We start from the raw sequence: 15,274 nt of genomic DNA, 5'->3' as shown, positions 1-15,274 counted from the left end.
CAAGCCCCTCATTATGATTTAAAACAAAGAGAACAGCAACTTTCTCACTCTGTCTCCCTCATCTTTCCATCTAGTTTTGGCTTCGACCCTGCCAGTCAGAGTCAGAGCTATACACAGCTGCAGGGCCAGGCTCACAATAGCTCTGAGACAGTGTGATGCAACCTACAGTTCACTGTCTCTTTCCACGCAACAAAATGGGACTGTAATCCACTTTAAACCAGCGTGAGCGATGTCTGATCCCCCACGCAGTCACAGCACGGTCAACAGGAGTTAGTCTCATTTTGGGATTGATTTCAATGGATAACATCAAGTAGATTATACAGTATGTCACATACCTAAAAATATTATATAATAATATAACGTCAATTTAAATCCATAACATCACAAAAAAATGAATACTTGAGAATATTTATGCTAAAGTAACCCACCGCAGAACTATTGGAGATCCTTACAGCCTCACATGATTCTGCGTGTGCGCGCCTGTAGGGGGCGCGCTAGTGCACTAATCTGTTCTCTTTTTTTAAAGGGGGGCGTCCTCTTTGCAATCAGCATTGGAGAGCATCTGAGTGCTCCTTCTCATTAATCTTGAAAACCTGCCGCAAACACACGGACACGCACTCGCATAGCTGCTACTGATAACCGAGCGAAGATGTTCTGCAGACGGGCATGGCAGAGAGTCGGGCCGCTGGCACGGAGGGCTTTCAAGCCCAAACCCACGAACGGTGAGTCGGGTTGTCAATTACCGACTTCTAAATGGTCCCACGTCATTTGTCACCAAATTAATTAGAGAGATTAAAGTAGAGTTTTTAAAAAAGCGTTTTCGTGCGTTTACCAGCACGTCTGGGCACAAATGCACTCCTTTAAAACGTTTTCTGAATCTCACAGAAAAACTGTCCAAAGTGTGTTTAGGCTACTCGTACAAATGCAATGGCCTTAAAAGTTGATTTCTGAAGCAGAGATTCCTTTCAAATCTTTGCGTTGTATTGGTTATGTGGAAGTAGCCTATGTGAAAAGTCCTATAAAGAGATACATTAGTGGGTTTTCATTGTGCAGGCAGTCAGGAGGAGGTGTGTCCTGCTTTGGGAACACGCAGTTCCAGGCGCACTGGTTATGAAAGGGCTCATCACAGAATAGGCCTGCAACCTTTTCGTTTTAAGTTTTATAACCAAGTTGCATCAAGTGTATTTTAGTTTTAATGCAGGTGTTTAAGTCTCAAGCACGTATTTAAGCCCAGTATTTGTCAAGAAATAACAATTTATAAGCGATTCTTTGTCTTTTCTATTTTCTCTTATTGGATGGGCCACATAAGTTCCAGCCCTCCCGAGTATGACAATTATATAAAAATGTTATTTATGCCTACATAATACTTAAAATGTACAGCCAGTGACTTTGCATCCGTTGCACCTGAAATGAATGGGATTTGACACTTGTATTTTTAGGACGTTTTTCCTCTTTTCACGCATCCTTGCGGATCAGCCATTACTTTTGCATCTGAGCATGTGGAATTCAGCCTGAGGGCGAAGTGCTGCTTTAATTTCCTGTTTAAAAAAAAAAAAAAGAAAAATAAAAAACGTGTTGAAGCTCTGACTGGTGCAGATGAGGAAAAATTCTACCTGCAATACCAGAGGCGTTGTTTTTGTAGAGTTGAAAAAACCCCAACAAAAATTGCATGTGTGATGGGGCCTCAGTCCTGCCCTGCAGGTCCAAGACTATCCTCCCTCAGTCTGCCTCAGTGAGCATATGGCAGTTGACAGACAGTAGCAGGAGAGCATACATGTCCACACACATGTGTTACTGCTACCATAGCAGCCATTTTGTGTGCTGTTGCCTGACATGCGTGTCCATTTTTACAGGCTTGAACCTCACTGCAGGGATTAACTGATTACTTGTATAAATAACCTGTACTTGGCCTTGTCCCTGCATAGTGCTGCTGTGTCATGGGTATTAGAGGAAGGAGGGAGGATTTACTGCTATGTTGGCTCAGCATCCACAACAGGACTGTGTCCAGCTCTGTTTTGGTTTCATTCAGTTGTCTTTATTCTTCACCTGTAATTTAGTGATACTACATTAAATATGTACCTTGAGCCAAGAAACGGGGATAAAACTGGTCAGAAGGTAACAATCTGCCCATGAGCACCTCTAAACATCACTAAAATGTTATATATTATCTTATTTGTTTCATGAGTACAAAAACTGAACATAAAAAGGACACAGTGTAGGTTTTATGGAGGTTATATGTCAGTCTGTTTCTTGGCCCAAAAAACACAATTAGTCATTTTTAAACTATGGTTTTTGTACAAATTAAACAAATATGACTGTTAATTAGTGTTCTTTTAGAGGTTGAACAGAGCCAGTGTGGCTAGTTTCCTGTTCCCAGACTTTATGCCAAGCTAAGCTAACCGGCTGCTGGCTTCAGGTAAGTTACATAATTAGCGGACAGACGAGAATGGTATCAATTTCACATCATAGTCTCGGCACAAAAATTAGTGTATTGACCAAAATGTCAAACTATTCCTTAAATGAGAAGATTTTTTTTTCTGTCTGAAATGTCACTTTGTTAGTCTTTGATACTCGATGCACTGACTTTTTTTCTTTTTTCTTTTTTTTTAAAGTTGGGGGGCAACAGAAACAAGTTGTGAACACATTCACAATGTTGAACAGTTTCATATTTAAACATCCAGAAGTTACAGTGTAACATTATCGTGATTTGTTTCTAACCACCAGGTGAATGCAAGTCCAATAGCTAAACTCTTTGTAGCTGTGTTTTTGGTCTCTTCCAACTCTTAAACGTCAAGCTCTTCAGCTTCTAAACGCTCCACTCTTTTCACCAGCTAGCTGGTAGTTTACAGTGAGTTTTTACAGAAAATAAGATGCCTAATCCAGACAATGCTGTGAAAGTGAACCAAAACATTAAAGTTGCGTGCGGCCAACGTCAAGTGTGACTGTGTGTTGGATTGATGTAACTTGGAACAAGCCATTGTTGCTATTAATTTTTATTCCCCCCCCCCCCAGTTGTTATGATCTGTGAAAACGAGGCCAATTACCTGACATTATCTAGATGCTGCATATTTTTATTACATTTCTGATAGCCTGTGTCAGAAATAGTGACCTTTTTGGTCTGTTGAGAGTAAAAAGGTTGCTGCATCCAGTAATTATCAGGTACTTGGTGTTTCTCTCACCTTCTTTAAAGGTGCAGTGTGTAAGAATTCAGACTATTCTCAGGTAATTTACTGCGGCTCTGACCAGGACCCTGACTTGGGGACTACAAAGACGCACTCCTTTTGGCATTGTCACTTGATTTATTATTAAAATATTGGTTTAAAGGTGTTATAACTTTTAATGTGAAGATAAAGGTGTGGGATTTGTTTTAGGCCATTTTATTGAAGGGTAAATGAACTGGGTCTTACAAATGTGTAATCTATGAAATGGTAACCTTTTACCTGTGATGCAACACCAGCTCCTGTAAAGTTATTAAACAAATGTTTTAATGATAGGAAAAGCCACGCGACAATGCTGGTGGAATTTGATTTCGGTACAGTATGTTTAAGCTCTGCGTCATGTGTATACACCACAGATGTTTGTGAAGCGTTTGGTCTTGGTGGAGAGTGACCTGTAGCGCCTCCCTGAGGGGAACGCGATGGAAGAGGTGGTGAGCAGGATGTGAGGGGTCGCAGATGATTTTCTTTGCTCGCTTCACAGTCCAACGTGTAAAGAGGGAATCAACTGAGGGCAGTGGTTTTCCTATGATCTTGGATGCTTTGTTGACAGTCCGCTGTAGTTTTTTCTGTGTTTGACTGTCCGTGCTACCATACCATACTGTGATTGATGATGTAATAATGGACTCGATGATAGCGGAGTAGAACAGAACAAAGAGTTGATGATGAGAGCTGTTGGTGGAAAAATCACAGGATGAGTTAAGATTTGCCTGGACACATCATGAAATATGGGAAGGGGCAGAAATTGGCAGCGTGTGCTGTACATTGTGTTCTTTTGCTGCTTCAGACGGCCTCCTCAGCGGCATGTGCACATACAGAGGATGTCAATCATTCTAAAGATGGTAGATGTACTGTAACTTTTGGTGTTGCTGTTTAAGGTCTAGTTAGAAAGAGTTTGGACTCGGACAGTGTTTGGGATGCAGGGTGGTTTTATTTATGGCCTCTCCTGCATGCACCACTGGCAGTTCTTCAAACACTAACAAATCTCTTCACAGGGCGCACTGGCTGCAGGCAGCCACACCCACCTGCACACACCACAACAAAATAGCCTATTAATAATTCACAGATCCTCAATAAGTCCTGACATGTGTCAAGAGAATAGTTCCTATGCATTGTAACCCACTAGATCATTTTAAAGTTGTTTATTTATTTTCTTTGTGTTGCAAGTTGAACATCGTCAGGCAGGAAGTGTTCGTGTGTGCTGGGGATTTAATCTAAGGGACAGTTTGGTGTTTAGCTTGGCTGCTGCTCCATCTCCTCTGATACAAATGAGCTGGGCTGCATTGTGTAACTGGATTAAGGGATGGAGACATGTTGACGTTATCAGAGTGCACTGACCTTTGTGCAGAGTCATACTTTTATTGGGACGGTTTCTTCAAAACGCCCACAAATGATCAAATGCATATTACATTCTGTTATCTCAGATTTCCATTCCAACTTTTTTTAATCTTATGAATTTCAGCACCATGTAAACCCCTTTGCTAAAGGTCAGCTGCGAATCAAATTTCCAAACTAACTCTGCACTGCTGTCTCTCAGCAGCTCCAGTGCGATACATGGCCTTTGGGGTTCCTGGTGGTTCCACCAACATGGCGTACTTTGTTCTGTGTGGAGGAGGCCTCACTGCTGCAGTTGTCTATGTGAGTATCTGTGTGACATTTCACCTTCAGCCTTGTTGTTGATGACTTGGAAGTCTGCACTAATACCCGTCCTCCTGCTGTGATTTCATTAAGTGTTGTCCCACTTAAAATCTGTCCTTAAATATCTGTGCGGATATTGGGTGGAATATTACGTGAGTGCTCCAATGTAAATAACATTTAAAAAGTGTGAATTAGTCTTTCCCTTCTGTATATACTGAGAACATGAAGTCCAATGTCAATATTAAAATTATTTAATTAAATTTCAATGTCCTTTTCCATTAGATGTTTGACAAAATGTAATATTCATAATAAGGGAAGGGTGGAAGATGAAGGATTCTGGTCAGTAAAAAAGGGTGGAAAAAAAAAAACAAAAACCCATCTTGCCTACAGGTTGGTATAGACAAGATCGATTCAAAGAAAACAATAGAAAAGCAAACTGTATACTATCTTTATTTCATATAGCCTTAATTTCTGTACTTTATATTAATATCACAGGACATGTATTGGTAAATATACATTTCTTATCCAATGGAAACATTACGGTACTATGCAGCAAAATAATGCAGATCTGTTGATTTTCCTGCTGTGCCAAATTGTGAAATTTATGTTAAGTAGACTTGTTATGTAAAACTGAGCCCAGAAAGCACATAGTCCTATACTGTCACTCTACGATCATGTATTAATACTTTACATACACTTGGATAAATGAAGGTTGGCATCGGCCACAAGATATGTAACGACTGTGTAAGGACTACCCAGTCCTGATTCCAAACCATAGAGAGCTGCGCTGGCTACTTGTGATTGTCCCTCTGTACTTTGACAGTGTTGTGTCGTGGCTGCATATAAACTGGGAGCCAGTGAAATACGCAGCCTCAGGACAGACTGGTCTGCGTGTAGCAGACATCACCACAGCTCAGACACCGAAAGGTCCTTTGCCCAGACAATAGCTGTGTGTAGAAAGCACACATTTGTTCCTGTTTACTGTCTGACTCAAGCAAATATCAGCTGTGGTGGTTCATTTTAGACAATGTCATTGTAAGTTGGTGTTTTGAAATGCTGTTACTGTTTAATACTCTTATCATCTGTTGTGTGCTGGAATATAATAAGTGCATATCTGCCCTCTTTTCTCTCAGGCCTACAAGACAGTCAGTGGTGATAGTGAGCGCTATGAGGACAGACTCTCCAACATGGGCTCCACAGCAAAGGGTCAGTTGCTGACACACACACATGAAATGCCCACTCAACCTCCTGAGCACAATTTGCATTTAGCATGCTAACATTTGTTAATTAGCACTAAACACAAGGTCTGTTAGTTTTGCAGATATTTGGTCATAAAACCAAAATACTGGGCCTATTGTTGACCTGATGATGCCTAGTTGAAAAGTTAAAGGATCACCAAAGTTATTACAATTCATCCCCTGGGGATCATGAGCGTCAGCTATCAAATTGCGATATTTCAGTCTGGACCCAAGTTGTGGACAGGCATCGTCATCCCTAGCATTGCTAAAGATAAAGACTACATACAGTTTGTCTGTCCAGGGGAACAAAACTGGATACAGAAAGCCAAAGCAAGGTAAAAATATTAAATAACCAATTTGATCACCTTACACAAGAATATTGTAAGGTTTTTTTTGAGGCATTTCATGAAAGATTGATAGTACTACACATAAGAAGGTGCAACTCACGTTTGCCAGATCAGTCATACGAAAGAGTCAGAGAGCCAGTTTTTAATTCATGAATACACGAATAACTGGACAAACTTGTTTCTGGTTCTAAGAAACTAAAATCAGAAGATCCTAATGCATTTTTGAATTAGTTCTGGCTTCACCACACACATTTAAAATACGGTAGAATGATCACTCTCAATAGCTTTATCTTGCCTGTCTGTTTCGATTTCTGTCTGCAAATTATTTGACTATTCAGCCAGTTTGAGTCCAGAGAGATCATGGCTCTGTGCCCAGAGCAGCCAACTAGTCTGTAATGGGTGGGAAACGCAGCAGCTTCCACTGGCTCAGTTGTGTACATGGAGCCTGGAAGTGTTGTGTTTGGTCTCTAACGGAGCATGAAGCTCTGCTCTCTACAGGGCTAGAGATTGTACTGCTTTGGCTTTAAACTGGCCAGTGTATTATTATGTAATCAAGCAAACATTTCCGGGAAACAAAGTCACAGAAACATCTTGATGTACATGGTGATTAAAGTGATTGTGATCAAGGATCATATTGTCCTGACACATTAATCTGAGGACACATCAGAGTATCATTACAGTGCAATTTAGTGTTCTTGAGCTGTTGAGGTTATCATAATGGACCTAAACAGATATTAAGCTACTGTGTAGAAAGGCCAGCAATTAAAGTTGAGGCATACTGTTGGACACAAGACTGCATTAATAACTTTGCTGTCAGGGCCGATGTTCTCAACTATAGCATTTTATTTTAGCCTGATATTATGCCACATACATTTCTGTGTTGGACCAAGCAGATTTGAAGAACTACAGTTACCCGTTATTTCAAACTCAGATCCCAAGTACCTAAAGCTAGTAACATTTAGCAAGCTGTAGCTTTCCTTTTACAAAGTTGACTTTTTCTGTAATATAGACCATAGCACTACTATGCAAGGATGAGCTAAATCTTGTCTAGTTTCTGCTGCAGCACATGGGGCTGTGCGATATGACCAAAAACTCATATCTCAATATAGGTCACTTTATATTCCAAAAATGATGCATATACCAATAGAACATTTTCTGTAAAGTCAATTAATAAATAGTTTATATAAAATGACCACATGGAGAGGTCAATATCACATTTTGAATTATATACAAATAAAAGGTACTTACTCATATTTGATATTTCTAATTTTATTCAGCTAATCTTCAATTAAGCATGTATGAGTGATAAACGATGGAGCATAATTTTAAACGTTAGATGTTTTTCTATCGTCAAGCAGTATGTATCATCATATCACACAGCCCTACTCACAAGTAGTGTGAGTAGAGCTAAGTGTTAGTCAACTGTTTCATTTCAGCACAGCCCTGGTGGGGACTCAAACCCCGAACCTTTGAATGCCTCCTCTAATGTCCTATTTATAACACCACTGTATGACTTCAGGCAACAGCACAAATGACTAATTATGTTCCAAAAAAGGAACAATTGTATACCCAAATATTCAGTTTACTGTCACAGAGGAGGAAGAGGGGAGGCGGAAAGAAACCAGAAAATATTCTCATTGAAGAATCTGAAATCTCTTTCCTTTAAAAATAGACTCAAAGCAATAAATTGATTGTCAAAATAGTTGGCAATTAATTTAATAGTTAACAACTAATAGACTAATTGTTGCAGCTATACTTTACTCATTATGCTGCTTTATCCAGCTCTTATCCTTCAACCCTATGTTACCTATTGAAAGGAGTCTCTAACCAAATACTTCAAATCTGACTTTCATATAGTTTTTATTGCCCAACTGGATTGTTTGGACCTGGTGTGGTCATAATTTTTTTTTACCCCTTTAGATTTCCAGTGTCATGAAAGTTTATTTAAGGCCATCAGAAACGTGGTTTTGTGTTCGTTTTTTATTTTATAGGAACCTATATTCAAGTGTTGTTCCCAGAAAACTGTAGCTGTGTTGCAAATGTGATTAAATCTTGTGGCACTGATCGAGAGGTGATTTACATTTCTAAACAGCCAAAATTGCCATAGAAATCTAAGGTACATCATATTAGCTGTTCCCTCAAATTAGTTTTGGTTAAATTTATAGCAGTGAAGAGAAACGAGTCCAGAAAGGTTGCTTTAATTTCTGTTCCCAACCTCCCTTAATCACCAGCTCCAGAGGCAGCAGCTCCGGTACGAGAAGCAGCAGAACCAGAGGCAGAAGCGGCAGAACCAGAGGCAGAAGCGGCAGAACCAGAGGCAGAAGCGGCAGAACCAGAGGCAGCGCCGACCACCGAGGTCGTCGCCGAGTCTGTCACTGCTGCTGCAGAACCAGTAGCAGAGACCGCTGCTGAACCTGTCGTCGAGGCCGTGTCTGAAGAAGAAGCAGCCGCCCCGGCCTCTGAGGTGGTCGCTACTGAAGCTGAAGGCGAGCCAGCGGTCGCAGAAGAAGCTGCTCCAGCTGCAGTGGTAGAGGAGGTTCTTGAAGCTACTCCTGTCAGTGTGGAAGTCGCTGCCACAGAGGAGACGCCAGCAGAAGTCCCTGCAGCAGAGAGCGCTGGTACGGCAGCAGTAGATGAAGCTCCCCTTGCTGAAGCAGAGCCAGTCTCTGCAGTCCCTGAGGCTGAGGCCACCCCTGCTGCAGAGTTGGCTGCATAAAGCTGTGATGGCTCTGTAGTTCGCCCAGAAATGAGGGCTGGGAGTTAGTTAGTGCTGTGTCCCACCTCTCTGGGCCCAGAAAAAGGACTTATGAACCCCTTTTTTGAGGAGGTGGGAGGGTTGGGTCTTAGTTTTCACTTCCGGTTGGTGAATGAATACTGAAGGGTTCATCAGTCCAGTTTCCGGGTGCCTGGTTTCCCCTAACCTCACCCAACCTTCCCAAACCAGAACATTTGGCATTAGGCTGTGTTTAGATTCAGTTTGGAAAACTTGGTTTCTGTAGGAATTTCTATTACCAGAGCTAATCCAAATAATGGTTTGGCTGCTGTACAGTTAATAGAGACCTAATTTTACTGGGTGAAATTATATTCTAAGTGCCTTTAAATCAGGACAGCCCTGAATCTTCTTTTACTACTTTTTACTTACTTTAAAATTGCTTTTTGTTCTCTTCTATTCACTTCATAACGATTCGCACATTCAAATACTTTAATTCCATTAACATTTTTCTATCTACATCTACAGCAGCCTGCACCCGCTTTATGTTACTGATCATAGTTTTGACATCGTTACAGTTTACCAGCCACGTATGTGACTTTTTGTGCCTTTTTTTTTTTGTGTGTGTTAAACTTACTTCTGCTGTCTCTTTACTGTGAAACTTTAATCTGTCAGGGAACACTCCAGAAAATGTGTTCACCTCTGTCTCTGAGCAAGTTGCCATTATGGTTAATGCAGTTAAGTGTTCAAAGAATAAAACCTCACTGGATTGATATAAAGAAGTTTCTTTTGAGGTTGCTTGTGTGGTCATTGTATGATTGAAGCTATTTTTTTGTTGTTTGCATTTGTCAAATTCTATAGGTTGTAATTAACTAGTTTAGAAAAAGTATTTAATTTGGGGCCGACCCAAAGAAGGTTTAAGTCAAGCGCAACTGGACTTGGTTGAAGATACTAGAATTTTGGGTGGAATTATATTTCAGCGACCCTTTTAGCTGCTTGTGCTTGTTGTTTTTTGAATGTATAATGTGTGGTTAACATTGTATTGTAGGTGTAGAAACACCCATTTCCTGTTGAAATTATCCCTTTCCTGAAGAATCCCTGTGTCATGTTCATGCTCCTGTGCCTTCAAGCTGAAGATTTGATCAACAATAACCTAAATAATGTTTTTGCTTAAACTGTGTTGCCCAGGATATTGTTTGGTTTTTGTAATGAGCACATGACAACACTCAAAAAATTGAGAAATGAAAGGAGGAGTCTGCGATCTATCTAATCAATGAGCGATCACAGAATGATTTCTGTGTGCAACATAAAACGCAATATAAAAATCTACCCATCCTCACCCCTCAAGTGTTTGCAGTATTTTGATCTGTCATGGTTGTACAGAGGGTGGGAAAGCACTGTAGACAGTCCTCAGTAAGAAACTCAGGTGGGTGTGGCAGTGCAGTTTAAAGCAGTCAAACGGGTTAAGACTAATCCTAGATTACAGTGCCTGTTTTAGGGTGTCCTGGTGGCCAGACGCCTGGCACCCCATTGTGGGACATCATGGGACATTTGTTGATGGGAACACAAGGTTGTTTACAATCCAACAACAATAAATGCCATGTAATTAAATTATTTGTACGTTGTATGGGGATCATCATTTCTGATATCAAAGGGTTTAATCCATGTGTTAAAAACACACAAAAAAACTTTGCGTTCTCCAATTAGAGTATGACGACACACTAAGAGGCTAGGTGTGTTTTCAAGTTCCTTTTTTCACACTTTTTCTAAAGGTTACACCAGCAGAAGGAGCATGAACTGAGCAGGTAGTTTCCTGTAGAATATTTCCTGAACCTGTGGTGACTGTAGACCGTCCAGTTATAGACACCTGGTCCGGGTAAGTGGAGAGAGAGAGGTGTGTGTGTGTGTGTGTGTGTGTGTGTAAATAAAAGCTGTAATCCTATTTTTACGTGAAGGAATTCACTATGGCTGCAACAAATTATATATTAATTGGTTAAAGAATCAGTAATCACTTGAGGTTGTGAAATGTCAAATGTCCATGTTTTTAGAGCCCAATGTGATGTCTTCAGATGTATTTTGTCTCTATCAAACAGTCCAAAACCCAAGAGAAAGATATTTACAATCATTCAAAATACAGAAAAGAAACAAACCATCACATCTGAAAAGCTGAAAAAAGTAAATATTTGGCATTTTTGTTTAAATTAATTCAACTATTAATCAATTATCATAATTGTTGCGTTTATTTTCTGTCATTCGACAAATTACTGGCTTGAGTGAAATTGTATGATGCAGAGAATGCAACGCTCCAATTTTACTTGACATGTCTTGTATGGCACCAGGGTTCAAACAGAGATAAAGACATTGCTGTTAAAGCATTTTTACTGTACATGGAGCTCATCTATACTCCGATATTAGGAGCGGTTGGAATGTGCTTATATTCTATATTTCAATTTCTCAGCCACTACTTCCTGTCTCTTCCTATCTGTCAGAGTCTTTGCCAGATATGCTCACAGCTGTGAAGGTCTTGACCGGCTCTACAGTTGAGATTGCAGCAGCTTCTGTTTGTGAGACGAGTCTTGTGAAAGCTGTCCGGAAAATAGAGGGAGATGGAAAAGGTTTGGACTCCACACTGGAGGTGGGAGAGCCCGAAGTCCAGGAAGCAACCGCAGAAGTGGTAGCTAAAGAAGCAGCTGAAGAGGCGACTGTTGTGAATGAGGAGGAGGTGACGTCTGCAGAGGCTGGTGCTGATGCAGAAGATACAGAAGCTCCGGGTCCTGAAGATTTGATTAAAGAGGAGACGTCATCTTCTGTAGTAGCAGAGGAAGAGGCAGCTGCACCTCGGTCTGAGGAACCTGCAACTTCAGCCCCGACAGTAGAGGTGGTGGGTGAGGTTGAGGCAGAGGATCAGGCTCCGGTACCTGGAGCTGCTCCAGAGGATGAGACCGAAGCCTCACTTGAAGATGCTGCTCCTGCTGAGGAAACTACACCAGCTGAAGAGGACGTCACCTCTGCCGAAGCTGCTCCAGTGGATGAGACATCACCAGATGAGACGACACCTGCTGCTGAGACATCAGTGGAGGAGGCAGCAGCTGAAGCTTCTGCAGTGGACGCCGTTGAAGCTGTAGCAGTTGTGGACGCGACTCAGCTGGCAGCCGCCTCCTCTGCGTCAGACCTGGAGCTCCTTTCAGCTGCTGCACCAGAATCTACATCAGAGGCTCCAGTACAGGAGGCCAAGCACTGCCACTCCTGCCACCCTGCTCCATCAGCAGCAGAGGAGGTGGCGCCACCTGCTGCTTTGGGGGGGCAGCTGGCCAGTGAGGTGCATGAGGCCAAGGAGGCAGAGTTACTGGTTGAAGGACAAAGTAAGAACATACTGTATGAACTGCCTGTCAAGTTTTTGAACACCCCATAGTTCAGCATTGTTATGCTACTATAATGTTACACTTTTCTGTTCCATGTAAATGAAGTAAATAGTGGTAGTAAAGGATGACAGGACTTTGTTTTAAACCAAGACCCTGGTCCCCAAGGCTGAAGTAAGATATAATGTGGAGTTTTAAACCCCCCCCCCCATTATTTTTGTACTGTCCCTAACCACATATTATATTCATTATCTGGATTCCAAATGTACACAATGTAGGTTTAACCCTGTTTTGAAAACGACTAATGAATTACACCCAAAGTTTTACCTTGTGTCCACCTATAAGGCAATACTTAAAAAAATAGACTACGATAAGGTAGGGTAGGGCGAGGAAGGTCGCCCTCAGATCTAATTTCTGTTCTTTCTTGACAGTAAGACAAGTATAGTAAAAATATTCAGTCTGACATCACAAAATCATCATGTAGGCAGCACACACACTGACTTGTTAAACACAGGGGTGACTTATAACAATAATTAATTAATTTAATTAATGTGCCAGTGTCAGGGTTGTACATGCTGGCTCACTGAAATGGCATTAATAATACACAATAACTTGAACTGAGCCATTGTTAAAGGGTCAATGAGACTTTTTTTTGGTAACTATATTGATATGAACAAACTACCTGAACAATGGATGAATTTGTTTCAACAAATGAAAGGCTTATGAACAAAAGAGAACTTAGGTAATCTTTAATAAAGGTTTTAGAGTTGCTACAGGACCAACTGGTCCCCTCTCCCAAAATCAGTTTGCATGTGGACAATTTCTTAGGTTAACTTTCAACATGTGCTTCTTTTGTTGTGAGCTGCGTTTACCTTTTAATGATGACAGCTACAGCAAACACCTCCATTTTTATATTAAAGGGCTTTTAAATTGGAAAGCTCTCAGATCCTAAGGACTCTTAATTAGTGTTTATGAAATGCAGGCGCACTAAAGCAACCACCTAATTAAATACATAATGTAAATGTAAAATACGTTGACATGTTTTGTTTACAGTTTTCTGCTAATTTACTCTTAATAATAGGATATGTAGTTTAATGTTCCAGAAATTGAACTGAGCATCACATTAGTACCACGCAATAAAGAAAACAATGTGGCTAAAGGGATTACCACTTTACTGTGGTGCAGAGTCTACTCTGTATATGGCTCTGACCAGATGTATTTCTGCCTGTATCCACAGAGCCAAAGGTGTCTATCTGGACTGTAAAAAGCTGCTCAGTGATGTAATAGTACAGTTAAGGTAAATGGTTAAGATGGCACAGCTATAAAGACAGCTGTCTGTGTAGACACTAGTGACAGTAGAATGGACATCTTCAGGATAGGTATTATTAGCCACGTTTTAGATGCTCAGACTTGGTGAGGACAGTGTGACTCGTATACACTATTACTACACTTTTCTTTGCTCTAAATCCTGCTGCCCATGTCCATTCTACTTATTTAAGCTCTAGTGTAAGCAAAATACAGTAAACTCTGCATTTCTACCATTGAAACTGGGTTGTGCTTGTTTGTTGCAGCTGCAGAGACTATGCTGGTGGTGACAACCCAGTCATGACATGAGACAGTGTGCCTTCCACAACACTCGCTTATCTGTCAACCAAGCCAGGACGACCGATGAAAACAACACGAGGAGAACTAGCTAATGTGTCCTTTTTGAAATATTATCAGTTTTTTTTTTTTAAATGTTCCCTTTACTGTTTCTGATCAATCTTTTATTAGCATTTGTGAAATGATTCCCATTGTGTCAGTTGCCCGCTAGGTGCCACTATTGCAAAGCTTTTCATGACCAGTTGAATAAAACACAAGTTCCTGTCGAGGTGTTTTAGTAGACAGTGGAGGTGGGTTTGTTTTTTTAGTGTAATGTTTTGATAGACTGCTTTTCATAGATATTGACTAATTAGCCTATGTTGAGATATTTAAGTGTTTAAGACATAACACTTTTATTGTGTTCCTAATTTGAAAGAGATTCATACCTACAAGAAAACGTCACAAAAATACCAGTGAAAAATACTTCATCAATGCTGATACTAATAGTATATCCATAAATCAATTTTTTCTTCTACAACAAAAGATTGATACATTAATATGTAGATTCAAACTAATGATTATAGATGATTATATTCAACAGTAACATGCCAAGATGCTAAGAGTTGTAAATTGATTCTTTGTTTTAAATATTTAATTGCACTGTATAAATGTTCATGTTAGCTATATATTATATTAATACATTATAGTTAATATACCCCTTTTTAACTTGGCTAATTACGATGTCTCTGTTGTCATGATAATATGCTCAGATAGACACTTTAAATAAAGTGATGTGTCAACATTTGAACTCAGTGTAGCTGTGTGTGAAATTATTTATGTGTTAACCGGTGTTATTAATGAACTTGGCAAGGCATTGCGCTGTAGTGAATTTAATGTGCGCTGGCCACTTGGTGGTGACATATCTGTTATTTGATTGTGTGTTTTAGCCTATCCGCTTTTTTAATAAGGAGCTTTTTGGATTAACACCATCGTGACATGTTGCAAAGAGAAGCAAGAAAATACATTCTCATAAAATTACATATCATGCCTTATCATCTGCTCTGGTTATGGTGCGACGGGAAAAGGATTCAGTATTTAGTAACACTTGGCAATAAATAAAAAACAAAACAAAAACAGAAATGACTTTATTCTGGTGAGCTCTGTTTATTGTACGCAGTGACGTCAC

General features: G+C 40.3%; 1 protein-coding gene across 1 annotated transcript; it reads left to right on the top strand.

The window, feature by feature from the left end:
• The first annotated feature begins 537 nt into the window (after window positions 1–537).
• On the top strand, window positions 538–14,901 carry LOC123970448 (dextranase-like). The gene is made up of 7 exons (XM_046048493.1): window positions 538–722; window positions 4,753–4,853; window positions 5,987–6,059; window positions 8,670–9,152; window positions 11,542–12,510; window positions 13,745–13,804; window positions 14,079–14,901. Exons 1-6 carry the CDS (start codon window positions 650–652, stop codon window positions 13,789–13,791), a joined length of 1,746 nt encoding a protein of 581 aa, XP_045904449.1. The 5' UTR covers window positions 538–649; the 3' UTR covers window positions 13,792–13,804; window positions 14,079–14,901.
• The last annotated feature ends 373 nt before the right edge of the window (window positions 14,902–15,274 follow it).

Source organism: Micropterus dolomieu, linkage group LG04, assembly GCF_021292245.1.
Source record: "Micropterus dolomieu isolate WLL.071019.BEF.003 ecotype Adirondacks linkage group LG04, ASM2129224v1, whole genome shotgun sequence".
Classification (NCBI taxonomy): domain Eukaryota; kingdom Metazoa; phylum Chordata; class Actinopteri; order Centrarchiformes; family Centrarchidae; genus Micropterus; species Micropterus dolomieu.
The sequence above is the reverse complement of the archived record's forward strand: the minus strand, read 5'-3'. Positions and strand labels throughout refer to the sequence as shown.

What these genes read in the sequence shown, in the direction of transcription:
- LOC123970448 (XM_046048493.1), top strand. Translation starts at nt 650, where the DNA reads ATGTTCTGCAGACGGGCATGGCAGAGAGTCGGGCCGCTGGCACGGAGG. An exon ending in CATGGGCTCCACAGCAAAGG is followed by an intron (nt 6,060 to 8,669) that starts GTCAGTTGCTGA and finishes CTTAATCACCAG; the next exon opens with CTCCAGAGGCAGCAGCTCCG. An exon ending in GTTACTGGTTGAAGGACAAA is followed by an intron (nt 12,511 to 13,744) that starts GTAAGAACATAC and finishes CTGTATCCACAG; the next exon opens with AGCCAAAGGTGTCTATCTGG.